The sequence below is a fragment of the Melozone crissalis genome, unplaced genomic scaffold (genome assembly GCF_028551555.1).
Source record: "Melozone crissalis strain CALT ecotype California unplaced genomic scaffold, PUWL_Pcris_2 ptg000034l_1, whole genome shotgun sequence".
In the NCBI taxonomy this organism is placed as follows: domain Eukaryota; kingdom Metazoa; phylum Chordata; class Aves; order Passeriformes; family Passerellidae; genus Melozone; species Melozone crissalis.
In genome coordinates, this window is record NW_026535812.1 from 17,526,442 (window position 1) to 17,554,426 (window position 27,985).

Consider the following 27,985-nt stretch of genomic DNA (forward strand, 5'->3'; position numbering starts at 1 on the left):
CTTCTGCCTCGTGTCGTTCGTTTATTCTTTTTCCCCCAGCCTCCTCCATCCTCCTGCCTTTCGCTCTACAGCGAGATCCCAGCAGGATGAGGGCAGCCTGTGTCAGTGTGCCAGCTGTCTTTCACCGGGATGCCGAGGGCAGCTGCGGGCTGAGTTTCTCCGGAGCAGGGTCTGGGCGGGGGCTCTCGGGGTTCCCTGGGTGGGTCCCCGTTTCCAGCGGCAGCACGGCGGGGAGAACCAGGGGCCGGTCCGACCGCGGGCGCTGGCCCTTGACGCAGCAGTGCGGGGCGAGGGAGCGGGGATGCCTGGGCGCGGGGCCAGCGGGAACTAGCAGCCCTCTGGAAGGGCGCGGCGAGCTCAGGACTCCGCAGGGCGAGCGCGGCCTCCTGCCCGGGCCAGCCGCTCGCTGAGCGCGGCCGCCATGCTGTCCCCGCCCAGCTAGAGACTACAATTCCCAGGACGCCCTACGCGGAAATGCAATTCCCGCCCCCGTCGTACGCCCCCCACCCCCCCCACCCCGTGGAGGCGCATGCGCAGTGGTGGGGCGCGGGCAGGGCGCGCGCGCGGCGTCTCTGCAGTGCGCGGGGGGGCGCGGGGCGAGGGGGGGCGGCGCCGCCATCTTGGGCGCGGGGCGGCGAGCGGCGGTGGCAGCGGCGGCTGCAGCGGCAGGTGAGGCGCTCCGCTCCTCGCCTGGCTGCGCGGCCCCCGTCCCTCCTCCGGGCGGCTTCCTGCGCCTGGGCTCGCTCTGCGGCCGCGCCCGGGCGGTGGCCGGGCTGCTGCGGGTGACGGCTCCCTGGGCGCTGGTTGGGGGTTGGGGTCTGCAGGCCCAGGGGCGGGGAGGCGGCTGCAGGGTGCGGTGTCCCCCGGCTGTCCTTGGGAGGGACGCGAGAGTGCCCGCGGGGCCGGGAGGGAGCGAGAGAAGCGGGGCCGCCGGGCGGGCTTTTCCTCAGCTTCCTCTGAGGGGGTGCCGGGCGACCCCATCATTCGCTCGCACTTTGCTTGTGGCTCAGGGGGTTATTAACAGCTGTTAATTTGCTCTCTGGCTGGAATAGCTGTGTGGCAGCCCTGCGGTGCTGCACCGGCCAGGGTGGGGACAGGGGCAGGGTCGGGCTGTGTGTGGCACGGGAAGGCCGGCACCGATGCGTCAGGTTAGCCTGAGCAAAGGTTTTTTTCAGTCGGATCGGGCTGGAACTTCACCGAAAATTATTTGTCCGTACTGCTGATCCAAACGTGAATTAGCTGGGTCATGGCTTGCACTCTGCTTCCTCCCCGGAAAACCTGCTGAGGCAGAGCGCAGCGCTGCTGATGCCCAACTGCTGCTTATTCTGAGGCTTAAAGCAGGCTCCTATCCAGCGGCTCTTCTGGATCCTTTTCCACATCCATTCTTCCCAGGACTAGGTTTTTGGATTCAGTAAAACTGCAGGAAGCACAGCCTGTGTTTATCAGCCAGTGCAGTTGACTTCTCTCCCCACTGGGAAATGACTTGCTTTTCATCTAGTGTTCTCTCCATAAGCCGAGTGCACGATCTGTTTTCTGCTTGCTTTAGTATGACAAAGCTGCTATCAAGTTTTAGCCTCAGGCTGCCAAAATCTGAGCCTGGAACTTGCCCAGATAGGTGAGTCTGGACTGCTTCTGTGGCTTGGAAGTCTCGGTATTGCAGGCTTCTAACTGTACATGGGCTCATGGTGGTGTTTGATTGGGCAACATTTACTTGAATGCTGTCAGAGCTGCAGCTACTGTTTTTTCCCGTAGTAAAAGCTCTGTGTGTCCCTGTGAGTTTTGCTTGGAGGGACAATCTCAAATCTGAAGAGATGCTGCCAAACTGTCTACTTCCATATTTTTCCTGTCAGAAGGGAGGCATCACTCCTCTTCTGTAGAAAATGCCGTGTTACTGACATCTAGTGACAAAGATACCTGGTGTTCTTTGGGCTGCAGAGTGGCCATGTTCCAGGGAGAGCATTGGGGTGTCTTTGAAGGGTATCATGGCCAGCTGCCTCCTCCTCCCAAAAGAGCCCAGTCGTGGCTTTTGGAGAATTGACTCTCCAGGCTGTGAAGGGTTACATCCTGAGTTCTTTGAAAAACAGGGGACTGGACATGCATTCTTGTTTGATACAATCTCTCTTTTTTTTTTTTTTTTTTTTTTTTTTTTTGGTGGAACAGCAACAGTCACCAAACAAAACAGGCTTTATAAAGAAACTTCCTGTAACCCTAGTTAAACTTTTCTTGCCTCATCCCTGCATCAAAAAGGTAAAGTCATGCCTGTCTTTTGCAGCTCAATGTCTTGCACTGGTTTTCTAAGCTTATTCTACTGAAGACCATTAGAGTATTTAAAGGCTGTTCCTGGGGCCAACTGGAGGATGGCCTGTGGTGCCAAAAAATAATTGGTTTGTGAGGCAGAGTCTGCTTCTCTCCTTTAGTGAGTGACCTACTGAGTCAAAAGTTACTGGCAAGTCATGTATTATTTTGATCTTGGCAGGAGGTCGGCAGCTCAGCTAAAAGCTTGCAGGCAGAAGCACAGAATGTGAAATGCAGTTATCTGCTCTCCAGTAGGAGTAGTGAGAGAAAAGCTGACACATCAGGGCACCTCGACCATTAGTGGTCTGCAGAATACAAGCTCTTACTCAAACTCCACTCTGTGCCTCGAACCTGTTCTGTAGAAGATGCATAGGAAGCAAATCACTGTTCAGGCTTCTAGCTCAGGAGTGAAAAGCAAGTAGTTCAAACTGACTTTAGAAATGCTTTGGTAGAGTGGGTAGAAGTAGAAAAAGGCATTGGGGCTGTTCACATCAGGTTGGGCTCAAAATATTCCTGAGAGATGTGTTAAATGCTGTACCTGTGATGTTTTACTGGAATAAGGGAGCTTCTTGTGTTTCCCTGTGCCAGTATTTCTCTCTTGTGACTCCTCAGAGTGGCTGCGTGCAGTATGGCACGCAGAGGGGGCTGTGGGAGGAGAGCCTGGTAAGAGAACGTGCTTCTCTTCCTGCCCACTGGTTATGGGGATTTATGGGATTGTGTTTAAAATAGGAACAGTTTCTCTGAAACTGATGGGTTTATCTCAGGAGCTCTTTAGCTCAGGGTATGCCCCTTAAGTAGATTATGCAGCCTGTCTTCCCCAGGATGAAGTGATTGCAGCTACTCTTGTTTGAAACCAAGTGCAGCCCGTGGCCTCCTGGAGAGTGGCTAATGCAGCCAGCTGAGCCAAGCTTAGGTGCTCAGATTAGCTGGGGTAATGGCATTGTTTTGAGCCTGAGGTCTTGGGTTGATGATGGCTAGTGCTAGCTGAATGGATGGGTTTTCTCAACAACTTCAGTTTGCCAGAGCAGCCTGACTGATCCCTCTCCTGCTTCCACTGCTGTCACTTGTCCAAGATCATACCGATTTCTGGAATGCAGAAATGGCTGCAGTTGGTGATTTGCCTTCAGTACCTCTCCTGATTTCTTCCTGGATAAAAACTCAGCAGCTAATGTACCTTGAACTGCTTACTTAGATAAGCTCATTAATGCACAGAAGTCTTACTTACTGTTAAGTCAGAACCCAAACTGTCTTTTAATAGACTACTAAAGGGGTTGGTTGTTTTACACCAGCTTATTCACTGACTTGTGATTGCTGTTTCCTGGATGTGCTCTGTAGATTACAGAAATCAGCATTCCTGTTTGCATTCAGGCTAAGTGATGTCTGTGCTGTAGGAAACTTTCAGCCCCTTAATGGGAGTGACAAAGTCCAAGTAGCTGAGTCTTGGGCTCACTACTGATCAACTTGTGTTTATTTGTACCCTGTACTGGATGAAACTCGTGGTTTGTCTCACAGTGGGGCTGTGGCCAAAAGGGCTCTGCAGCTTAGCAGCAGTCCTGACATCTCATCCAGCCTTGGTCAGTGCTGGTTGAAGGCTTTATTTTCCCCACCTGTAGGGCCAGACTCTTTTCTGGACAGGTAAAATCTTATCTCTATGGTAAGAGTATCACCCACACAGCTGCCTTGGGAAAATATGGCTGATCCCAAAGCTGCCCCCTAAAATGAGTGGACAGATGTGCTCACTGGTGATGCTGCTGGTGCTCATCAAATCCTGCACAGCTGGGGTGATAATGTGAAACTGTGGTTATGTTGTTACAGGCAGCCTAAGAACTGCTGCAGTCACATTGCTCCTGAGCAGTTATTCTTGAGCTGCTGTGTCACCACTGCACCTCTGGAGAGAGGACACACAGGATTTGCTGAGTAGATGCCATGAGAGCAAACAGGCCTGGCTCAAGAGTTCCTCAGCTTTGGCCTACACTGAACATAGAGAAGCTGGCAAGGAAGGATACAAAGAACTGTATTTGGACTTTCCTTAGGCAGAAATACCAATATACACCAAAAATTTACGGTGACTCTGGTACAGTCAGGCTGTAGGTGCATTACATTACTAGTGACACATTTCTTTCAGACAGTTCCTAATTCTTTTGGAGCTGGAGCAAGTACTTCTTGCCTTGCATGTGAAACTGGAATTACTGCAGCTATGTGCCTTTTACCACTGAAGAAAACTGACTAAAAATTCACTGTTCTTCCTAAGCAAGAAATTTGAGCAGATCAGCTTGTTTGTTTTTACTTGTGCAAATAGAGCTACAAAAGGCAGAGAACTGTTTCAAGGTTTACAGTGTAGGTTGAAGCTACCACTGTCTGCTGGTGCAGGGAATGGTTAATGGTCTGTGAAGGACCTCAGGTTGTGGGACAAAGGTATTGGAGAAAATCACTCATTTGAATATCTGTGTATCTGGGATTCAGGCTACAATTCAGCTTAGTTTTTCCTAGGTTAATGAGCAAATGACTGATACTGCAGTTGTGTCTTATTGCTGGTGTAATGCTTTGGCTTCTCAATTAGAGACACCATGGAAGGATGCCCTGAACAGAAACTACAGCATTGGTACTGTGTGCTGTGGTGGTTCTGAAAGAGTTGCTGCAGGTAAACAGCTGCAGAAAGAATGAACTGTGCTGGTTAGTTGATTCCTTACATGTGCCTTGTTTATTCCAGGAAAGTTCCATGCTGTGTGTTGTTCATTTTTCTGCAGCTATTATAAATCAGAATTGATGAAGAGGAAATGGAAGAGGAAGGCTGAGGTCTCACATGCTGCAGGAGGGAGCTGCTGTATCTCCACTTGATAAATGCAGGTTTAGTGCCTCATCTCACTAGGTAGCTCCCAGTGCAGCCACTTGTTGCACCCCACAATGTGTGAAGCTGACAGTCCAGCAACAGGATCCTGCTGCCTGAGCTTGTGCTCCTGGCTTCACCCCTGCATTCCAAGTGCGTGGCACACTGAAAGGATGAAGTCTGACTTTTGGAGAGCCACCTGCTTTTAGATCAGAACTGATAAACAGAGCATTTTCCATCTCTGATGGAATCAGTGGACAAAAGCAGTTTTTCAGATACTGTGCTTTATTGTCTTTATCTTTCTCTTGACTCTTTTAGTTATGGTCTGCAGCTTACCTGCTGCAGACTGACTGTGGGGGGGCCTCCAGCATCTCCTGGTTGTTTGAGAGAGGGGTGCTTATTGCACATCCCCTGCCCAGTGGGAGCACTGAGACATGATTTGAGGCAAGTATGTGTGATTCTTAGGAAAGTGCATGTTACCATGTCAGTCATTGTAGGCCCAGCTAATCCTGCTGCTTTTCTCTTATGTAACTACTGAAATGCATTAAAATCTTTATCCCAGCCTTTGTTTTTATAAAAAAAAAAAGTACATGTATACTTTTTTTTTTTTGCAATTGGTGGTGTCTGAATGCTGTAACTTTGCCACAATTGCTCTAAAGGTATATTTTAATGCTATCATCTTCACTTGAGTAAAAAAGCATTCTGAAAAGTCATTTCCATGTAATCTTAACTCCTGGTGGGTTTATAACCATATATATAAGTGGGTCTGTCTGTGATGTTCTTTACTCTCCTTTTCTGTTTATGGGTTGAAATGGAAGTATTTAGCAATGTGAGCACTTGGCAAGAGGGTAGGAAGCCTACTGGCCTTAGGTATTTGTGGGAGCTGCATTCAGATCTTACATCTACCCTAGTAGCTGCTGGAAGAATGCAGAGTGTCTTGGGAGAGGTCTGTTGTTCCTAAATTAAGGTGATTAGTCACCAACTGGTGTGAATTCAGCATACATGTGGATTATCCCTGTACCTTAACTAGAATAAATCCATCCACGCTGTAAGTAGAAAACAGGGCTGTAGCTACCAGTGTGGAGCAGGTTGCCATATGTTCAAGCTAGTGAAACAGAAGGAGTGAAGCTGCAAAGCCCTGAAAATGCAGCTGATGGATCATTAACCCAAAGGTTTCAGCTAGAGTCATCTTGGATTCCAGGCACTTTGTGGTAAACAGTTGAAGAAATGGTGGGCTTTGCCCTTAAGCTGTGTCTGCCAGTGAGATATTAGGCTGAGGAAACTCAGAAGCTGCCTAGGAAAGGCTGGCTGGAGAGGAGCAGAATGAGTCACTGAAAGCTGATTGAGCAATGCTTTCTGAGTCATGTTGCTAATGCACAGGGAGCAGATGAACCCATCTCCTGTGCTGGAGTTTTTATTCTGAGGCCTTCTGATACCAGCAGCCATGAGTCACACTGAATGTCAGTCTCAAATTAATTTCAACCCTGTTCCCTGCAGTTCTTAACCACTGCAAGTACTAGGATCTTTAACTTCCACAGCTGATCTGTAAAGAAAACTATTAATTATTTTAAAATATGTGGAAGATTGTGCTGTCTGAACTGTACCACTAAAATCCTCATTCTAGTTAGAATATAACCTTGAAATACTTGAAAGGAGTATCTGTGAAACTTGAAACACAAAGGAGGATCAAAACAAAGCAGGCTTATTTTCACTGCAGCCACTTCAAGGAGAGGCATTGTCATCTTGAAGAGCCATTCTTCTTGCTGAGCTTTAAGCAAATTTCTTTTGCATTCTGCCCTTTGTATAGCTTTCTGCTCTGTTCATAGATCTCTGGGCTACTTATTCCACCTCTTGAGTTTCCAGCTGTGTGGACATGCTTCCATTAGCTGATGGAAATAATTCTGTGTGGAGAGGGAGTGTAGTCATTCTGATCTTGTGTCTTGGAGGGATGTAATGCAAGCTGTGAACAAAAGACTGGAATGTTGTCCATGATTCCTCATCTCTCATCGTGGGCAAGCTTGGTGGAGGCTGAGGGCAGCCCAGCACCAAACTGAACTTGCTGGGGGTTGTGTGGATGCCGTTGTGCTGCCTGTGCTTGTGGTGCCTGGAACTCTTCAAGATGCTGAACCGCAGAAGTTGAGCACACCAAGGGCAATCTGATTATAAATAATTGTGTTAAATGCCTTGCATAGTTGAGACCTCCTTGTTCTCTGATGCCATTAGAGGGGAGTGCAGCTGGAGGTTTGTACTGCTTGTGTCCTTCAGCTCCTGCAAAGAACTGATTGCTGGCTGGTGCAGTTGGGTAGGTCATCTAAAACCCCTTCCTTATGACCATTTTTAGCCCATGTGACTTTGTTGGTACCTGGAAACACTTTACCAATTGTCTGACACAAATCATTAGATAAATTTTACTTAAATGTGAATTCAGGTTTCATTTTTAGAGCTGTAGAAGCTTTCAGACTTGAGATGAATCCTAACTCATTGGAGGCATTCTGCTGCTACATGGGAAATAATAATAGTGCATGTCTCAGTATGGGTGGCTGCCCTTTTAAAACAACCTGTCAGAATGATCCTGATCCTGTGGCCAAATCCATAGTAGTAGGGGAAAGTACAAGCTCAGGTGTTAACCAGGGCCTCACATAGCACAGAGCAGCCACTTTGTGACTTTGAGCAAGTTCATTATCGAGTTGTTTTGCCAGTGTAGTACAGCAAGCACACATCAGCTGGTTGGTGGCAGGTCTCTGCAGGCTTCTGTTTTGTACCATACAAGAATTGGCAATAAGAGCACTGCTGGTCAGTAGTCGTGGCAGTGGGATGTGTGTAGATATGAGGGTAATTAGAGTAGTAAGGGCAGAGTAGATCAAAGTAGACCAAAGAGGTGCAGATGGGAGTACAGGATGGCACCCTAAATCCAAGATACCCAGTTGTACAACAGTGCATATAGGAGGTGTGTAGATGAAGTAGCAAAGGCAATTCTGGCTTCACCTGTAGCTCTGAATATGAACCAATGCAGCTCTTAAATGTGCCAGTGAAGGTGGAACCAGGAGCTGACTTTACATGGGTGGTCTGAAGCTTGAACTCATCTCCTGGGATATTTTGTATAAGGAAGAAGCCTAGCATTTCATGTCATTGATGAAGAATTTTTGAAGACTAAAAGCCTTTGAATCATAATCTATCTTCTTCATCAAACATGCTTTTACTAACATGTAAGATGAGGAAGCAGTTGACTCTGCTGCCTTGTACTGTGATACAACTAAAAATACTCTTTTTTTTTTTTTTGCCTGTAATTTCAGCAAAGCTGTTACAGAATATGTTCTAAACTAACATGAGAAAGCATGGCATCATTATTTCAGACAACATTTAAAGTTTGTAGATCTTCCTTAGAGAAGGCTTTTGATTTCCCATGCAAAGCTTCATCAGCAATCTTCTACATGTTTTATAGTAATGCAGTAAATACTCAAATCAAGGCTTTTTCAAAATTGATTGGCTTGTCATGCTGGCAGAAGGCTTTGTCTTGTTTATGTTGCATGTCTGATCCTGTTGCTTATCAAAGCAGACATTTCCTTTATACTAAAAATAGCAAAACAAATAACTTAAGCAGCATTAAAACCCAGAGGGAGATTATTTTTTTTTTAAGACTAGGATGTGCTTTCTAGGATTCTTCTGGAAAGGGTTTGTAGAATTCTTGTGATCCAGCTTTGACCAGTTGCATAAGCTTCCAGGAAGCTGCTCTATACAATGCAAGTCTTAAAAAGAATGCAAGAACTCTTCATCTTTGATTGCAGTAGTCTGTATCTGAATGTGGAAGCCAGCACTGTAGAATTCTGAAAACACATACTTGTTTCTTATCTGAAAAAACTAGTAAATAGGAAAGAATTTTCGGGAGTGGGCAACAAGTTGCTTTCACTGTCACAATGTTTCTCATTTTTTTCATTGTTTGACCACTGTGAATGACCTTGCAAATGTTTCAGCTTCTGCCTGTCTTGTTGGAGAGCTGGGTTCAATTCTCCATGTTTTGGATTTCAGCCCTGCACGTTACCTCCCTGTGGCCTTTTCATGCCTGTTAGGGCTGTGTGTGCTTTGTGTAAGTAGTTGTGAGTCTGTGGTACAGCCACTTCCTTTAGTCTGAGAAATTGGGGTCATTGGATTGACCAGTGGGGTTGTCTTCTGCTGTGGGGATGCTGACATTGCTGCCCCTACAGTTTGTAGCCTTGGTCACAAAACTGAGCAGCCACAAAAGGCTTTTCCCACTCTAACTACGTGGGAATCTTAGGAGTAAATGAAATACTTGTATCCCAAAGTTATGAAGTGTTATGATTGGGAATAGAAGAAAAACATATTTGGAAAGCTGTTCTGTGCTAATTGGAGTCTCAGACATGAAAATATGTTGGTGACAGTGCCACAAGAAGCCACTGAAAAGTGGCAGAAGGCAGCCCATTAGTAGCCAGAGATACTTGACCAGAATAAAAGCTAGAAAGCTTACTACTGAGCTTTGGGAAAACTGCTTGTTTCTTTCTATTTTGACTTAACTAACTTTTGTGCTCTTTTTTTCTATTAATGAGCAGAAGCACCTATCTGGAAGCTGAAGACCTGTAGCAGAGAAGTATGAATAGTGTTATTCTTTGAGGATTCACTTGATGTAGCTAAAAATGTTGGTGTAAAGGCTTAGAAAATTTAAAATTTCTTTTTTGTCTTGCTGTAATTAAAAGTAGTGGCTGCACTTAGCACAGAACTCACATCTGCAGTACTTCCTTCAGATGGCCAGTTACTGTAGTTTATTGGGTGTAACTTCTAGAGGATACATTACTTTTGATAATCCAGAAGTCCTTTAGTCCCTCTGATGTGTGCATTGTTTTTGTATTCTCTTTTTTCCCTGACATTTGAAGTGGTCCCAGGCTGGGTCACTTTAATTTTGTCATTGCAGTGTTCCTGAGCAGGCACATATCGGTTCTCTGCCAGCAGCTGTCTCTAGGTTGGCCTCTCCCTATCCTGTTCAGCCAGCCCATACTAGTGGGTGTAGGCTAACCCACCCAAGGAGCAGTGTGGGGATGGTTGTTATCTAATGCTCTGCAGTGCCCAGGCTGAGCAGTTCTGTGGGATCACCCCAAGGCCTGCCCTGTCAGGGTTGCACTTCTCTTCTTGGGACTGAGCCAACCAAGCAGGGTGTTATGACTTTGACCTAAGTGAATAGGAGTGCATAAGAGTCCAAGAATGGGATCTGGTGAAGCAGCTGTATATTTTAAAAAATCTTCTCTATCAATAATATCTAATGTCTTTGGAGAGAGCTTTGTAGCTTCCTCCAAAGCAATCTTCCTTTGAATAAAGAGAAAATTAGCAGTTTAGGAGAGCAACTTCTAAGGGACTATCTCCCCTTTCAAATGGGTCACGATTGTGAGCACTCCAGTGGTAGCTTGTAGCCAAATAGCTCTCAGTTTGAATTCTGAAGTGTGACTTGATATGGCTGCTAGGGATTATCAAAGGCTCTTACTCTGATGTGTAAAAACCATTTAAAAATGGTAATAAACGGAGAGGTACTTGCTGCTAGGAGCCCCCTGTCATGTGGTGATAGGCTTGGTGACATGTCAGACATTTGTGTGAACCTCATGTAAAAAGACTTAGGAATTGTGTCTGATTTGTATCTCAGTCTTTAGGGAGATAGACTCTTTATAGTAGAAGTAAAGGATCTTTGATTTTCTTGTGGTTCCAGGCCTGTGTTTTTTCTCACATTAAAGAGGTATGTTTTGGATACTCGTCCTTGAGGCTTAATCTGTCCATGCTGATTTTTGGAATGAGAAGTAAGGCAGCTTCTATTTCAGTGCCAGCTTTAAGCTTTAGTCCTGGCTACAAATTGTTTCTGTACAGCCTACTTAAATATGCTCTTTTCTACTTCAGGTATTAAGCAACATGGGAAGTGAAGACTAAAGTTCCATCATGATCGGAGGCTTGTTCATCTATAATCACAAAGGAGAGGTTTTAATCTCTCGCGTCTACCGGGATGACATTGGGTAAGTGCTTCTGTTGCATCCCCAGTTTTTGCATTTTTGTCTCATTTTGGTGCAGTAAACAATCCAGAGCTGCTTTGTTCTGCATTAGCTGTGCATGCATGTGAGACTGCAATTCAACTTGCTGCTCTAGGCTTAGCTTAGAATAAAGAAGTTTAAGCCCTGGTCACCTACAGTGAAGGATGGCCTGCAGCCAAACCTGGGACTATATTTTGGATGGTGGGGATCTGGCCATTATTCCAAATGCTTCAGCAGCATGGACTGCCACTGTGGGAGCCTACCTCACTGTAATTGCTAAAACTTTACAGGAGCAGTAATGTGAGAACTGTCTGCCACACACTATAGCCAGGGTTCTGAATTAGTTACAGGCACTGATGTCTAACATCAAGTACAGGCGTGCAGGAGACTGTGGTCTTGGAAAGTTTTATCTGCAAGTAGTCTCATGCCTGTACTGCTACAGCTGGCTTTCTGTCCCCCAGCTTTGTATGGCAGCCTAGTATGAAAAGCTTACATTCCTTGGGTAGTTAAAGTTGTGGGAAGCCTTGAAAACCTTCAGTAGATTGTAGGTGTCTTGTTGCACTTCCCTGAACTGTTATGATGCTCACTTAGACTGGATCTATGCAACCCTTAGGCTGCTAGCTTCCAGAAGGCATCTTACTAAAAATACAGTGCCTTGTAGGCAGTGGATAGTGCTGTAGGGAACTGTAAGTGATGGTGCTGCTTGGGCTGAAAACCTTAAATTCAAGGGGTTTGTGCACAACAGTACTAGTGGGTTTTCATAGTGTCAGGCATTAGGTGGAAGTTAGCAATTAAGTTGGCAGAGTTAAGACAGAGCTAACAGAGGCAGAGCTATGGTAGGTGCTAATTCAGAGTTCAGTGCGAGAGAGCCTTCAGGCCAATTTAGGAAAAAGTAGTTTGTACAGGTCTCCACAATGACTAGTGGTAGGATGTGCTGCAAAATAACTTGTTCCCATAAATTACAAAAAAACAGTCAAGCCAGTCTGCCTTCAGATTGCTCTGGTCTGAAGAGTATGTCCCTTCTGGTTATGGATTGTCTAGTGGAGGTTAAAAGTTGAGGTAGAACTAATGGCTAGTCAAGGCTTGTACTGTTTCATCGAGGGAGTAATCAACACAGTGTCTGTAATGAGGCTTCACCTAATGAGCTTTTCAGTCACTTGGCTTGTTCTAGGTCAGCTAAGGTGAAGTAGCTGTTCTAAGGTTGACTGAGTTATTCCAGGACTTCCATACATAGCTGAGCCAAGGAAGCATTGTATTTCTCAAGCAGAAAGCCAGTGGCTGTGATGCTTTGCCTCTTTTCTACTGTACAAACTCTTATCAGTCTTCAATGCTTGTCAGCTGAAGCTCTTCAGAGCACCTCATATAACAGGACTGACTTTGTAGAGCTGGTGTCACAGTGGCTGAGCCAAGCCAGTCTGGATTATAGGTAACTTTGGTGAATATTTCAGGTGGGGGCTAGAGTCACTTTCACTGCTGTTTCTGGCAAAAATATTTTGTTGTTTGCAAACTTGAAACACATAGAAGATTGTTCTCAAACTGATGTTTATTCAAGAAGGTCTCTTGATTTAAATGGCATTATGGCTGTGGAGATGCAAACTAGAAAGCAAAGTAGGTATTTTTAATATAATCTTCTACTGCTTTTTATCTTGGCTCATTTCTCTTACAGAGTGAGTGCCTTATGTTCAGTACGTGATAAAGTACTTCCTGCTGGCTGGCCAGACAAAGCTAGAAAATGGGATTTCCTGCCTGATCCTATCTTAACTTTTTCATTTGGAAGAGTGCCAGAATATTCCAGTGTTTTCTCTAGTACTTGAGGAACTGGTGTTCCTTTCAGTGAAATCATCCATTCAGTTCTTGTGAAAGTGTCAGTCTTGTGACTTAGGTGGAGCTGGTGTTGGCTGTTGACAGAGCTTGCTCCCTAGGTGCTGGGAGGTCTTCAGTTTGGATTTTTTTTAAACACATAGCCTTACACAAAAAGTTTTTATGAAATGGCTACGTCTCATCTTGTGTAATCAAGAAACTGAGAGTCTTTCCATTTCCTAGTCTGAACATTAGCATTAATTCCAGATTTATTTAAAATTTTTAATATTCTAACCCTCAGTGGGAGGTAAGGAAAGGAATAGCTATGATACTGTAGCTTGTACTCAACTTTATAGGAATTCTGTCTCTAACCACACAGCTGAATGATGAACTTCTAGCATACCATACAGTTCTTAGATCCCATGCAGTAGGTCTGAAGTGCTGAGGGCTGAACCCACCCTGCTTGTTGGGAGGTAATTGAATAGGAAAAGAGCAAAACTGCTCCCTGTCTTCATGAGTGATTGACCCATAGGACTCCTTAGTCTTGGCCATTGCCTTTGGCATTCTGAAGCCTCAGTTTCTGAGCTGGGAGATAAAGGTCATCTGTGGTTATGAGAACACCTCCCCTTGCAGTTTAAGGGCCTTAAGAAGCACATGGCTCAAATATAATGACCAGAGTGACAAACAACGAGGATATCCTTCTTATGACTTTGTTAAAGCCAGAAGTACCACTAAACTTGAACTTTCTTTGCTTGCAACTTAGAATGGCTTTGGTGCATGTAGCGCATCTGTCCATACAGCAGCTAGCTGCATGTATAAGCAGCCTTATTAAAAACAAAAAAAAAAGGCAAAACACCATGCTTATAATTCAGGACACCATGGAGGGTTCTGCTGTAATTTTTGAGTGCCTTGTTCTTCAGTGACTTAGTCGTTGGGGAACCTACCTGCATTTAAGAATGCAGCTGTGTAATAAAACTTAAGCTATTTGAAACGGGGCAGCTTACATGACAAACTGCATGCACTTTAAATGTAATAGATATTTGGTTTCTGAGCTTCTAATACATCATGTCAGCTTCGTGGCTCTTGATCCTTAAGGAAAAAGTGCAAGCTGGATAGAGCAGTGTCTGAATCTGCAGGATGTGCCCTATCTCTCCAGATGTGCTCCAGCTCTATCAAACTTGCTGTATTTCCTGTTGGCTGGACCAAACCAGAAAGCATCGACCCAAACACCTTCAAATGAGAAGCACTCTCACAGAAATTCCCACCCAGACTTGTAGCCCTGTCCTGAGGCAGACTGGGAAGAAGATACTTGATACTCTGCAGTCCCCAGGTGATGCCTCTGGTTGAGGCTTTGGGGTTTTTCCACACCAAGGCCTGCTACCTCTATTAGCAGAGCAGACTGGGTATCACTGTTGTGATACAGGTGCAGTTCACCTGGACTAAATGCCCAGTTATCCCTAAAGTTCAGCCAAACACAAATCTGTCCATGCTGACAGCCTGACCATGGCATGTCAGTGTGGTACCTTGTGAGGGCTTCATTGCTGCTGTAGCTTGTTACTGTCCATCCAATACTACCTTGGCCTTCTGTGCCAAGGAGCAGGGGGAGGGGGTGCTGTTTGGTCTCTTCTTATCTCTTTGGATTCATTGTGCCTTGTGTGTGTGTTTCTAACCCTTTCTCTTGTTGCTGTCACTCCTCCTTTCTCCGCTGGCGCCATTTCTGTCCATCCCATCTCATTGGCTGCTGTAGCAATAGGTAAGAGACGCGTGGTAGGCCACGACTGGCACTGCACAGTGGGCACCTGGTGTGCTAGCAAAGCCTCCCTGACCTGAGGCTTCTCCTCTAGTGTGCACCAGTCTGGTGACTGCTTCTGGTGCTACTTTTAGCGGGTTAGAACCTGAGGCTGGGAGGGCTAATGCTCCAGAACAAGCTGAACTTTCTTTGCAAGGCTTACTGGAGGGGAGGATTTGGGTTTTAGATATTATTTTATAGTAGATTAAATTACTTTCTTATGGAAAAACTAAAGTAGAAATGAAATATTAATTTAACTCCAGCTTGCAAACTTTCTGGAGCAATAAAACCTGAGAAGTATTCAAAAGCCAGAATTATGCTTATTGGGGAGCGTGTTTACTGATGAAACTTCTACATATGTCCCCAGACCTTCAAGGAGCAAACACCTGCTGTGGTAGCATATGTTCCTTGGAATATCCTTTGTTTTCTGACTTGGAACTGTGTGTTGGATTGTTGACAACCCTCAGTGCCTACAAGAATTTCTATGCCTGTATCCTTGCTTGCAAGGATGATTTTACTGTCTGCTCTCAAACGTGTTTCTGCATAATCAGTACCATGGCCTTGATGCTGCAGTCAAACCCCCTGTTCCATAGAGTGCCTGAAAGTATGAGTAATAAAGCACGACTAAATGAGTCTTGGCTTTGTGTGTAGACTGTTGCTTGAAGTTTTGGTCTTGTCATATAAAGCACTTGGGCTTCCTTCCTGTATTCTCAGGATTGGTGGACTTAATTTGGGAAGTTTATTCTGACTTGTAGTTACAGGATAAGGAGACCATTGTGCAAGAGCTGGCATCCAGAATGTGACTTGGACTCCTTGTGTGTAACAAGGAGGGCTTTTTCCCCTGTTGCCAGTGTATAGACAGTTTGGATGAAAGAGGGCAGCACCTATGGGCAGCTTGCACAGCAGTTTTTCAGCACTGGGGCAGGACCCTTGACTGTAAATGGTGCTGGACCATGCAGTACTGCTGACATGTTGCACTGTGGGGACTCAGAGCAAGACCCCTGTTCTGAAACAGAGCAGTTTTGAGGTGACATGTAACGGGAAATCAAAGGGTGATTCTAATCCTCCTGCTGCTTTGGGCCTGACATCCAAGGTGTGTGGGGTATGGAGGTGAGCTGGATCTGAGAACTGAAGCTCCCTTCTTGAGTGGGCCTGGGCACTGACATCTCTTGGATGGCCCGGGCAAATTTTGCTGGTTTTCCCTTGGTTGTATGTCTGGGAGCAACTGCCATTGACATGTATCTTGGGAGATTACAGCTTGCTTTGGGGCAAGAGTGTGAAGGCCTGGGCATGCAGAATAGACAATAATTAGGTGTTTGATCAAAACTGGACTCTCTGAGCCATATGTTGCTAATGTGTTTGTTTCCAGCTGTGACAATCAATTGGGAGTGCTGTCAAAATTAATTGAAGGGAAGGTTTCTTTGCCTTTTTACTCCAGATAGAGGTTTGCTTCTCCTTCTGACTACAGTTACACTGTAGTCCAAACCTCCCCAGAGACCAGTAGCTCTCTCTCTCCTTGAGCTTGTGCAGAGTTTAGTGTCTAACTCTGCTCAGAGCCTTCACTTGCCGTCCTAGAGACATCCCCAGGCACCCTCCCTAGGTGAGCTTGGTGTGTGTAGTTCAGTGTGTGACCGTAGTGGCAGAAGCAGAGCTGTGCAGCCAGCTGGTGTCACATTTGCTGTGCTGACTCGTCTGTGGCGGTGCTTTCGCAGGCGCAATGCCGTGGACGCCTTCCGCGTCAATGTCATCCACGCGCGGCAGCAGGTGCGCTCGCCCGTCACCAACATCGCCCGCACCAGCTTCTTCCATGTCAAGCGCTCCAACATCTGGCTGGCTGCTGTCACCAAGCAGAATGTCAATGCTGCCATGGTATTCGAGTTTCTTTACAAGATGTGCGACGTGATGACTGCCTACTTCGGGAAGATCAGTGAGGAGAACATAAAGAACAACTTCGTGCTGATTTACGAGCTGCTGGATGGTGAGATGTTTCCCTTATATGCTGTGGGCTCTTGCACTGGTCATTCTGAAATCCTTAACTTGGTATGATGTAGTAATAATCCTTGAAGTATTTTTAACATGTGTGGCAGAATTCAAAATTACTTGTTCGGCTTCCTAATGCCACCTGTACTGCAAATGTGAGTGTCCAAGTCCATAGCCGTGTGCAGATTCTCTTCCCTGAAATGGTGGGAGCTGGGCACTTGTACGACTGAGACAATTGGTGCTGGAGCTCTGAGGGGATCCTGTGTAGATGTCAGGCTTTCCTTACCCCAGGGTATATCAAGAGGACTGTCAGTAGCACCTCTAAGGCCAGCTGGTGCCCAGGTGGCTCTAGCAGTGCATGGAAGCAGCCACCTCAGGCTTAAGTTGATTGCCCCTAGTAAGTTGCCTTTTGGGCTCAATTCTGAACAGAAGGAAGTCAATAAAACACAATGTGCTCTCTCCCAGCCCTACCTCCCCCACTGATACAGCTCCAAATTTCACCACAGATTAATAATAGTGTCCCTTCAGCTGCTTGTGATATCAGCCTGCTTGTGGAGGTTGCCCTTGAGCTGCCCGTTTCACATATCATGAGGACTTTGTGTTAGTTATGTTTCAATTTGTTTTCCAGACAATGCACCATAAGTGTGTGTCCTGGGATTCTTAACCAAGGGTCACAGTGACTGATGTTTTCCCTGCTCCCTCAGGGCACACCAAGAGACTGCCTGTTCTCTGCTTTGGTCAGTCACTGCTGCCTCCTTGCAGGCACAGTGAGATCAAACCTGCCAGTGTGGTGGTGCTCAGTATCATGTTAGTGGTCTTCTTTCCCCTCTAAATCTCCTGTGGGTTGTTCCCTTTCTCTTTGAGGGAAGTAGGTGTGTACTGTTCCCTGTGTGTAGTTAACATCTGTTTCCCTCCTACACTCATCCTGCAGTGCCACTACTCAGCTGTTGTTTTAGGTTTTATTACATCTTTGTAAGAACAAAACTTGGAGGAAAAAAACCTGCAAAGATAAAACTGCGGTAGTGTTTTAAAAACTCTCTATTGTCCCTTGGATGTTTTTGGAAAAACTCCTCAGTGTGCCTTGTGCAGATAGCTAGGTTAGTTGATATTTAGTCCTGAGGTCTGGTTGTGTTTAAAAACTGCCAAATTCATCATTTACACAGCTTTCCATTACCCCTCATCTCCAAAGTATTGCTCCACGAGCTCAGTGTAGCAGGAATGATTCTTTTCCCTTGGTAAAGAATGCTGCAGCAACTTACCCAGAAATTCAGTGTGTAAGCAGTATTTGTGCACTGATTGCCTCTCTCCTTATAGTAGCAGTTAGCCTAGTTGATGTGTTTATTCCTTGTAGCTCTGAACTAACCTTTTACCCTTCTGTAGAAATCCTGGACTTTGGCTATCCTCAGAACTCTGAAACAGGGGCCCTGAAGACTTTCATCACTCAACAAGGCATCAAGAGTCAGGTAATCAGAGGAATTTGGGGTACAGCACTGTTCTGCTGGTTAATTTTTACTAAACCTGTTCAAGAGAGAATGGGCTTAATTACCATTTGACCCCTATGGGAGGAAGGTGCCTGAATAGGTTGTATCTCAGTGGCACCTTGTTCTAGGTGTCCCTGCACTATGCTACCTCATGTTCCCTGGCACATGATAAGATGCAGGAGGAAGAGCCCAGAGCTAGGATAATGTCAGTCCCTTGCATGTAAATATGGTTGCTGCCTTCAGGCTCTGCTCTGTGTCAGCTTCTGAGAGAATAAACAAATCTATCTTGCTGAACCAGAAGTAGCTTTTTTGCAAGTGAATCTCACTGAGCAAGTCTGTTCTCCACCAGAGCTGTCAGGATTTCATGCCTGCCTTATAATGAAGTATTCTTCAGCCTTGTGAATCTTGCTGTGAAGTCAGGAAGCTCATGTTGCTCTGTCTCTGCCTGTAACATCCTTGCAGGTCAGCGTCAGTACAGCCTGAGCTTTCTTAGGTTAGAGATGAGAATCTCTGCTGTGCTTTTAGCATAGTGTTAACCCTTGCAACAAAGTTTGCATAGAGTTAGAAGATAAGGGATGTGTTGGGAAAAAGATGGTTAGTTGGACTGGTTTGGGGAATGTGTTTAAACTGGTTCTAATCCTACTCCAAGTACAGCCCTCAAAACTAGGCTTCCTGTCTCATGAGCTCATGCTTAACCTCTGAATTCAAAGGAAACTCATAGTCTGTTTCTCATGTCTCCAAGGAATCTTGTCCATCTTGTCCATCTGACACAGCTGTGCAAGTCAATAATAAGGACTCAGCCTTAAAGTTTGTCCTCTCCCCTCCACAGCAATGAGTCAGGAAAAAAAAGCTGGGAGTCCATAGTGAGGCAATCTGTGGCAGAGCAAAGCTTCAGCCTCAGCTACAAACAGAAGCAAAGGGCAAACAAGAGCCTGCATGGTGACTGTTCTTGTTTAGCTTAGCAGAGGTCAGTCTCTGGAGGTTCTGTTTCAACTCAGTTCATCAGTTCTGATTTCCTGAGAATTCCTTTTTAAACTTTTAATCTAGTGTCAAGACTAACTGCATTTCAAGAGGAGGTGAGAGAGAGAAGCTGCCCCTGAGTAACATATTTCCTGCTAGAACAGCAAACTGTTTTGCAACACGGCCAGATGTGATTGCATCCGGTCTCAGTCCCCATCACGAGTCCCAGTGTAAATCTCTGGCCTTCTGCAGTCTGACAGTTTGGGCAGTCAGCACTGAAGATAGCTGAATCAGCTCCTGTTCCTAGGAAAACTCAAAACTAACCAACTCCCACACTTCCTTCCCTTGCTCTTTTTTTTTGCTTTCGTTGGTTTTAACAAACTTCTGTGCTTGTTTGTGTGCAAACCACTGTCGCAGTGTCATGCTTAACTCAACAGCAGGTTTAGTCCTTTCCTTACAAAGAGGAGTATGGCTTTCAGCTTTACACAAGTAAGCAGTTCTTCTGCTCAGTATTGGCATTTTGTGCAGCCCAGTTCAAAAACCAGAATTAATCTATTGCAGGCACAGGATGGCAAGGGCACCAGTTGAAACAGTACCTGCCATGTTTCCTTATCTGCTCTTTACTCTGGTACTTCTAGCCTTCAGCTCCTCATTGACTTAGAGCCAGTTCACACAGGTACCCTGGACCAAAATCTGGGCCTGAATCATCTGGCCTATCATCTGTGTTTCCTATCTTCACGTAGTTCCTGGTGATGCTTTCCTTGGGCTTGTGTCCTGAGGAATTTAAGGAGCAAAATCCACTCATGGCAGACTTTCCAAACTCAACTTTTTGACTTTGTTCTTAATGAAAGATTGGAAATGAAACTTCAAACCCAGGTGTCTTCAGTGCCTCTCTTAGGGAATACTCATGCTGCTGGGTGGTCTCAACTTCAGCAGCTGCTTCCAGATCCATCTGGTCATTTTACAGAGTAAGTGTCAGGTTAGGGTACTGGTGCTGTTGCAGGAGATGAGAATGTCATCACATGATCAGTGTCCCTTTGGAAGACAGAGCTCTGGGTATTAAATCTATGTATACTTCTAAAGCCTGAACAAAGCATTGAACAAGACAGTGCTTTTTTTGTGGGACGGACAAGAGAGGTACTTTGTGTACTGTATTGAGCAGTTATCTAGGCAGTTCTCAGAGGATTATAAAACTCTGTCTCTCAGATAATGAGACAGTGCCTGTGCTTGCTCAGGAACTGACCCTGTCTGTGGCAAGAGCGTGTGTGAAGCTGAGATCATGTACTGCCACCCTGTGGGCCTACTGCAGGGCTGCTGTGGGAGAACCCACTTGTGTCTTGGGCCATTGTTGTGTGGAAGAGCAGAATTAACAAGGACACCACTTTATCCAGGACCCAAAGTGCCTGTTATTTCCCATAGTCTGAGCATCTGTGACATGGTAGACATCCAGGATTTGCATTAGGAACACCAGCATGAGTCTGTTCTGCAGAGAAACATTATTGGGAGTGGTATGTTGCCTGTCTCTCCCTCTGCTCCACCTTGCATTGGGATTGTCAATAATGGGCCAAGTCTGAAAATTAATTTCACTGCTTGGAGTGCTGGGTTTCCTGCAGAGAGCTAAAGGTCAAAACCCCTCATCTTGTTTGTGCTAATTAGCTCCCTAATTAACAAAGAGCTGACCTGCTTTTTTCCTGTCCTCAAGTAGCCTTAAGCCTAATCTGCCTCTTTCTCCTTTCCTCCCTTCTCTTGCTATTGACCTGCTTGCCTGTTAACCCTGTCTGCACTGCACTTGCCACTATACACCTCCTTCTTGACTTTCTGCGTGTGACTGGACTCCACCTCTAGCATCAGGTAGGAAATCTCTCTGTGCCTCTCAGCACAGCCCTTGGGACTCTGGAGGCTTAGAGCCTGGGTGCTGTTAGATGCATTTTGGGTTTGTGTTGGTATGTAACTTTTATGAGTGCAGTTATTAAGAAACGGGCCTTGGGGATTAGCTCTCCTGTGGCCCTGGGGTTTCATGTTGGATAAGGGTGTGAACTGCTACATCAATACATGTTAAGCTTCTCTGCTTAATTTGGATTGATGTGGCAATCTGAGATATTTGAATGCCATTGGTGAAGCCCATGCCTCCCTGCACTAAGAGTTAGCCTAAAATCATGTGAGGTGTCACAGCACCTGTATCTAAGTGACAAAAACTTTTACGTGTAGTAAATGGCAAGTGTTTGCTCTTAGATTCAGAGCAAGGTTTCTTAGTCTTTGAATTTACTTATGTCTAAGATGTCATTTCTTCTCTTCAGACCAAGGAAGAGCAGTCCCAGATCACCAGCCAGGTGACTGGACAGATTGGATGGAGACGTGAAGGAATCAAATACCGTCGCAATGAACTCTTTCTTGATGTGCTAGAGAGTGTGAATCTCTTAATGTCCCCACAGGGTAAGTAGGTGGTGTTGAGCTGGCATCCTTCTCCTGCTCAGGGTTTGTGAGTGGTGACTCTTGTAAGTGTTCTGAACTGTGGTCTTCTCTAACCAGGTCAGGTTTTGAGTGCCCATGTCTCTGGCAGAGTGGTGATGAAGAGTTATCTGAGTGGAATGCCAGAATGCAAGTTTGGCATGAATGACAAGATTGTCATTGAAAAACAGGGCAAAGGGACTGCAGATGAAACGGGGAAAAGGTAAGAGGTTTGGACCTGGTGACCACTTGCCACCAGGGACTCTTATGAAAGGGCAGCCCTTAATAGCTTTTCTGATCTGACACACTAAAAGCTGGGGTTTTTTCTTCCCTTCAGATGGTACTGCTAGCTTTGGGTAGATCAGTTGTCGTGCAGGCTACCATCCTGAGGGCCTCAATGCAGAGGGCGTCTCTTCAGCTCTATAAGTATTAAGATTCAAACATAGTTTTAAGTGTAGACTGAAAACACTTCCCAAGATGGATTGTCCTGTAATCTGTATCTCTAGCAGTTTTGCTCAGTGCTCTTAATCATAAAAGCAGTAGCAGTGCTCCCAAGAAATAGTTAAAGAATCCCTCTGCCTGCTTTACCTGGACTGTTCCCACAAAGTAGAACAGCAGCAGGAGGGAAGCCCCTCCTGCTGATTACAGGTGATCAGTGGTTGTGTGAGAAGGAGGCACATCCTTTCTGAGAGCCCAGCTATGCTCCCTCACAGCTGCACCTCAGTCAGTACCCACACTGAAGCTGAAAACAGCTCTTAACCCCTTCTCCAGCTTTCCTGCTTGGGGTGAAGAGATAAAAGCAAAGGGACTGCCACTTTCGTCTCACTAACCATTTGCAACTCATCTGTATTTCTCTTGGTTGTCTTTTTTTTTTTTTTTTGCTGACCCCCAGTGAATTGGGAAGGTAGATAATCTGCTTCAGCTTTGTGTGCACTCTGCTCTCCCTCTGTCTCTTGCTTCGTGTGACTTGTGCATGTAACTTGGATCTCAGACACTTTCCATGATGGTTCCTGTAAATGGAGCTGAGCTGCTATTTGCCTTTTCTCCCAGAACCAAACCAAGAGCTATCGCTTCACTGTCACCTTTAAGCCATCTTTCCTGTAACTGAATTGAGCTAGTAAAATGGATGAGCCTGAGATGGCTGAGGATTTACTGTAGTGAAAATATCAACTGCACAGGCCTTGAAGAGTCAGTACACTGTCCCAAAGCTCCTGTGCCAACTGCCTTTGCCAGTAAATATGGTAGTTTTTTAAGTTACAGAAGTTAGATGAGCAAGGATGCTTGGTAGGTGGTTCTGTAATTATCCAGTGGGCATCTCCAGCTTGGAGACATTACTCTCCAGAAGCATTTAGGTATGAGGTGACCAAAAGGGACAGCTGCTACCAGTTGCTTTTTGGGATCTAGCTTCTGGCAAGGCCAACCCTGCGTAATGCTGCCTGAGACCTGGAGCAATCCTAGGCAGAGGCTTTCTCAACTGTTTTGCAAAGAAATAGAAATCAGTTGACTAAGATTGGTTGTCATCTGGGCAGCAGATTAGGAAATACTAACTCCTCCTTTTGAAGCACAAACCAGACCACTGGTGGTTGTGTAACTAGACAGCCAGTTTGCCTGGGGTCAGTCTGCTTCCCCTTGGTGTAGGGAGTGGTGGTTCCTAAGAGAGCTAAACCTGCTGTAGTTCTCACACTATCTCGGCATATTGGCATGGTTGTCCTGTTGCTTCCAGCAACTGAGGCAGCCTAGATACCATAGTGATACACTGCTGCACCTTCTCTACACTGCTGCCTCTTCTGTTGCTCCTGCCTTCTGGTCCCTCTCAGTAGCTGAGGGGTTTTGGCTGGCCTAGGACCTGTATTTTCAGGAATTAGTACCTGGCACAAGTTCAGTGCTGGCAGGTTAGGCTGGTGCACGTACATGGACAGATGGTAGCTCTTCAGATTTTTAGGAGAGATACAGACTTGTATGTCACAATGTCATGGTTTTGGTGATTTGGTTCAGAATCAAATCACTTGCTGGCAGTGTGGAAATGAACAGCTGTGAAGAGATTTCTGAGCAGGAAGACTCTGAACCTGCATTTCCTGGCTGTGTGGCAGTGGGATAGCTTTGTGGACAGGAAAGTGTTTTCTCTCCTTTGAAGTGTGCTGTGGGAAGACTTGGGCTGGCAGAGTTGCCTCTGCAGTACTGAGTGCTGCTGGCAGGCAGACCCAAGCATTGTTGTGCTGGCTATGACAGAAGGGTGCTCTTCTAAGCCCTCTCCTCTTTGGGGAGAGGAGGGAGAAAATTCTTTCAAACAAGCTTCCTGAAATCTGATTTTTGTGGTGGTGAAACAAGGAAAGTCTGAGCCAAGAGGCTGCTGTCCCCTAATCTCTCCCTGCCTCCCCATTTCCTGGACACCTGCGATGGCAACATGCTCTGTAGAGTAGTTTCTGCCTGGACAGATTCTGACTGCACCAAGATACCAGAGCTGCAGCTTGTGCTTCTCTAACTGTGTTTTGTGTTTTCAGCGGCAAACAGTCAATTGCCATTGATGACTGCACTTTCCACCAGTGTGTGAGGCTCAGCAAGTTTGATTCTGAGAGGAGCATCAGCTTCATTCCACCAGATGGAGAATTTGAGCTCATGAGGTACTGTGGGTGGAGGGTGAACAAGCTGGTGTTGGCATCTGCTTGCTGCTACAGTAGTGTTGCTGCTCCCAGGCAGACTTGCAGCCCTTGAGCCCTTAAGAAATACACACCACCCCCTTTTCAGAGTGGAATCTGTAGGGTGTCCCACAAATCCATCTGTTAGAAATGTGGAAGCCCAGCTGTGTTTGGTTTTCTTTGCCATAACCATGGTGTGGATTGGGTTTTCTTGCTTTTGAGCTTCTTGTATCTGTTGTTTTTAGTGTTTAACACTGGTGTCCTTGAGCAAGACTGTTGGCAGGAACCAGATACAAAACTTGAGACACAAGAAACCATTGCTGCCCTACAGCAGCACAGATCTTAACTGCTGTTTCCTTCTGGCATGTTTCCCTTTCTGGCTGATGTTTCCAAGCTGTTTGGCATATTCAGAGGCTATCTCTTTAGGAGGGTGATACAGAGTTACTCCTCCTCAGAGTTCACTGTAGCTTCCATCCCTGCAGATACCGAACCACGAAGGACATTATCCTCCCCTTCCGTGTGATCCCACTGGTGCGGGAGGTGGGCCGGACCAAGCTGGAAGTGAAGGTGGTGATCAAATCAAATTTCAAACCTTCCTTGCTGGCCCAGAAGATAGAGGTAAGAAGAAAAAAACAACTGTGGTATCTTGTGCCTGGAAGTCATGCCTCTAGTTTATGTCCACTGCAGTAGAGTTCTCAGACATGAGTCTTCAAGCTTGAACAGGGCTAAAAATGTGAACTCATTTATCTCTTTTGATGTATGGTGCTGCTGTTTTGTGGGACTGAGGTGCTGTAGAGAGGTGGAAGCTCTTGTCATTTGCACAGCTGCCTTGGTAGGGGCCTCATTCCATCCCTGCAGCAATTGTTCACTTAATTCCTCTGTCACTGGGAAAATTTCATGTTCTTCTGTCTGCATGATCTGATGGTATGTCAGACAGGCGGCAGGCTGTGAGCTGTGTAAGACAGGCTAGGGGTGGCTTTGCAGCTTAGTCCCCATTTGAGAAGGCTTACTGCTGCAAGGCTGGGCTGTCCAGAGCCTGCTGCAATGCCTGGCATCCTTCCTGAGCTCATCTTCCCAACATTACCCAGGATTCCTGCAGCGTGGCAATCTCTGCCCTGTTCCTTACTGACTTTGTGTATTATGGAACTGTGAACGTGTACTTCAAAGCAAGAAACTGGAGAGCTAGCCTAGGATGCCTTGTGATGGCTGATGTTCTCTGGGCCCTGAGCTGGGAGAGAGAAAGCCCAAGGGGTGCAGGACAGACTGCCCAGAGTGCCCAGGCTGCAACGTCCTTGCCCTGCTTACCAGACTGTGCCTTCCAGGTCCGGATCCCAACGCCCCTGAATACCAGTGGAGTTCAAGTCATCTGCATGAAAGGGAAGGCGAAGTACAAGGCCAGTGAGAATGCCATTGTCTGGAAGTAAGTGAGCGTGTTGGGGCTGGCCTGCAGGGGCAGGCCGCTGGGAGGCAGGGTCTGTTCAGTCTCCTGTCTGCCTGAGGTTATGTAGTGATGGGGAGCATAAACCCTGGGACCTTCTGATTTCTGAGCTTTCTCCAATAGGATAAAACGTATGGCTGGAATGAAGGAATCCCAGATCAGCGCGGAGATTGAACTGCTGCCCACCAACGACAAGAAGAAGTGGGCTCGGCCTCCCATCTCCATGAACTTTGAGGTGAGTACCTGTCTGCCTTTCAGGATGCACCCAACCTTGGAGAAGCTTTGTCACTCCCTCTCGGGAGTTTGAGCGTCGCCTGTGACAAGCTGCCAGGTGAGGTCAGCCAGATGGTAAAGCTAATGGAAGAAAATTGTCCTTAGAGCCACAGGAGTCTGGCACTGTGCCTGCAGGGAGCAGGGAAGGGAGCAGTGGCTCTTGATGCGTTTCTAGATGCGTTGCCCAGGGGTCCTCTGGCGTTTGTGTATGGAGAGTATCTTACCCCCATTCCAATGCTCTCTGTTGCCTTTCCCTCTCTCAATAGGTCCCATTTGCACCCTCTGGGCTGAAGGTGCGCTACCTGAAAGTCTTTGAGCCAAAGCTGAACTACAGTGACCACGATGTGATAAAATGGGTGAGGTACATCGGCAGGAGTGGGATCTATGAGACCAGATGCTAGCCCCAGCAGGCTAGCAGGCTCCCTCTTCTCCAAGCCATGCTCTGCCTCTCCTCAGTCTTCAGCTACATTCAGAGATGTCTGCCTGGCCCCTCAATGCAGATTGAAAGACCCTGTGGTTCACCCCGGGAGTGGACTCGCCTGCCTGTGTTCAGTTACCACCCACGCTGCAGATGAAGTTCAGAACCCAGTCGTGTGCAGGGTGCAGTCAGCTGCTGCTCCCCGTCCCAGGGTGGGCAAGGGCTAGTCTAACTCCCATCTTCTCGTGATCTTTCTAGGGAACGTCCACCATTAAACTCCTCTTCTGTTGATGTCTCACTACTTGCATCATATCCTAGTATTTTTGAAGTTCTTGTGCATATGTACTCGTAGAATAGACCTAAACATAGACTGGACAAATCTGAGTTGAAGTTACCCTGGCTTCTGTACTAGCTATTGCTGTTGTGGTAGATGTTGCTGGCCAGTCTGAGATGTCTGTGGGGTGGTGAGTTTGTTGGGCCTCCACCAAGGAAGATGGTGGGCTCACCACATCTCACCACCACCTTATTTCTTGCAAAGTTGTCAGTATAGAGTCCTGCTGTGGGAAGGTTTGTGACCAAAAAAGGATGATGAGGGTTTAGGCTCTTGCTGGTGTGTATGTGGGTGGCACAGCATTTCAGGTCCTTGGAGCATTTACCCCTACCCACTGCTGGCTCGAGCCAGTCTGTCCTTTCCAAACAAATTGGAGACGTGGCCCCACTGTCCCAGGGAGTGTGGGCCAGCTGAGCTCTGTCAGGATGTGAACAGGGTCTGTTCTTGGGGAATCTCAAATGCAGTTGGCAGTAAGAGCACCCTGACCTAGCCTGCCCTCCACACTTCTATCAAATGCTTCTGGGCCATAGGAATGCTGCTGCAACCCACAATCCTGCTTCTGGTAGTGTGGTCTCCATTTTGTACACTTTGTGATTTGTCCAGCTCTGAATCTAATAAAGTATGTAGAATGGAGAAGGCTGCCTGCGCTGCTCTTTGGGACTGGTGCTGCACGAGCCTGGGCTGTGCCCTGGGTCTGTCCCACAATGTCTGGGGGCTTGCTTGTGCTGCTTCCCAGCCCTGGGCTGCTTGGGGGCTGGTAGGTGAAAAGAACAAGTGATGCTTTTGTTTCCATCTGCGCCAGTGCTGCAGATCCCTGGAGAAAGGAGGATGCTCTGGGCTTTCCTTGGGGCTGCAGCTGGGATGAACTGAAGTCAGTGGAGTGTGCTCCAGCCCCCTGTAAGTCAGGCTCCTGTGCCCCAGCCAGGCTTAAGAGAATCTTGGTCATCGTTCCTTGCACTCACCTGAAAAAAACTCAAAAGACATTTCTGCTTTTAGCTTGGCTTTTGGTGGCAGGGGCCAAGGTGGGAGCTGTGTGAGGTAGCTGAGCAGCTGGAGCTGCCTTGGCTCAGCCCTTCTGCCTTCAGTCTGACCAGGTGAGGATGTCCAAATGGTCATTCCCCATCGGTGGATGAAAAAATTCAAACCCAAACCCCAACCTGCAGTGTCTTGATTGTGGTTTAAAAGCAGAAACTTTTAAAAAGAGGGAAGAAAAAATTCCAAGTCGTCCCAAACCCTGTTTCTCTGGGCGCCAGGACGAGCAGGGCCTGAGCGGGGTCCGGGCCCGTCCC

The 27,985-nt window shown here is 46.6% G+C and overlaps 1 protein-coding gene across 1 annotated transcript; it reads left to right on the forward strand.

Moving 5' to 3' along the window:
- Positions 1–590: 590 nt before the first annotated feature.
- Positions 591–27,332, forward strand: AP2M1 (adaptor related protein complex 2 subunit mu 1). Its single transcript, XM_054282632.1, has 11 exons — positions 591–669; positions 11,015–11,127; positions 16,444–16,709; positions 18,092–18,174; positions 21,450–21,585; positions 21,682–21,823; positions 24,102–24,221; positions 24,719–24,854; positions 25,559–25,656; positions 25,798–25,909; positions 26,214–27,332. Exons 2-11 carry the CDS (start codon positions 11,054–11,056, stop codon positions 26,346–26,348), a joined length of 1,302 nt encoding a protein of 433 aa, XP_054138607.1. The 5' UTR covers positions 591–669; positions 11,015–11,053; the 3' UTR covers positions 26,349–27,332.
- The last annotated feature ends 653 nt before the right edge of the window (positions 27,333–27,985 follow it).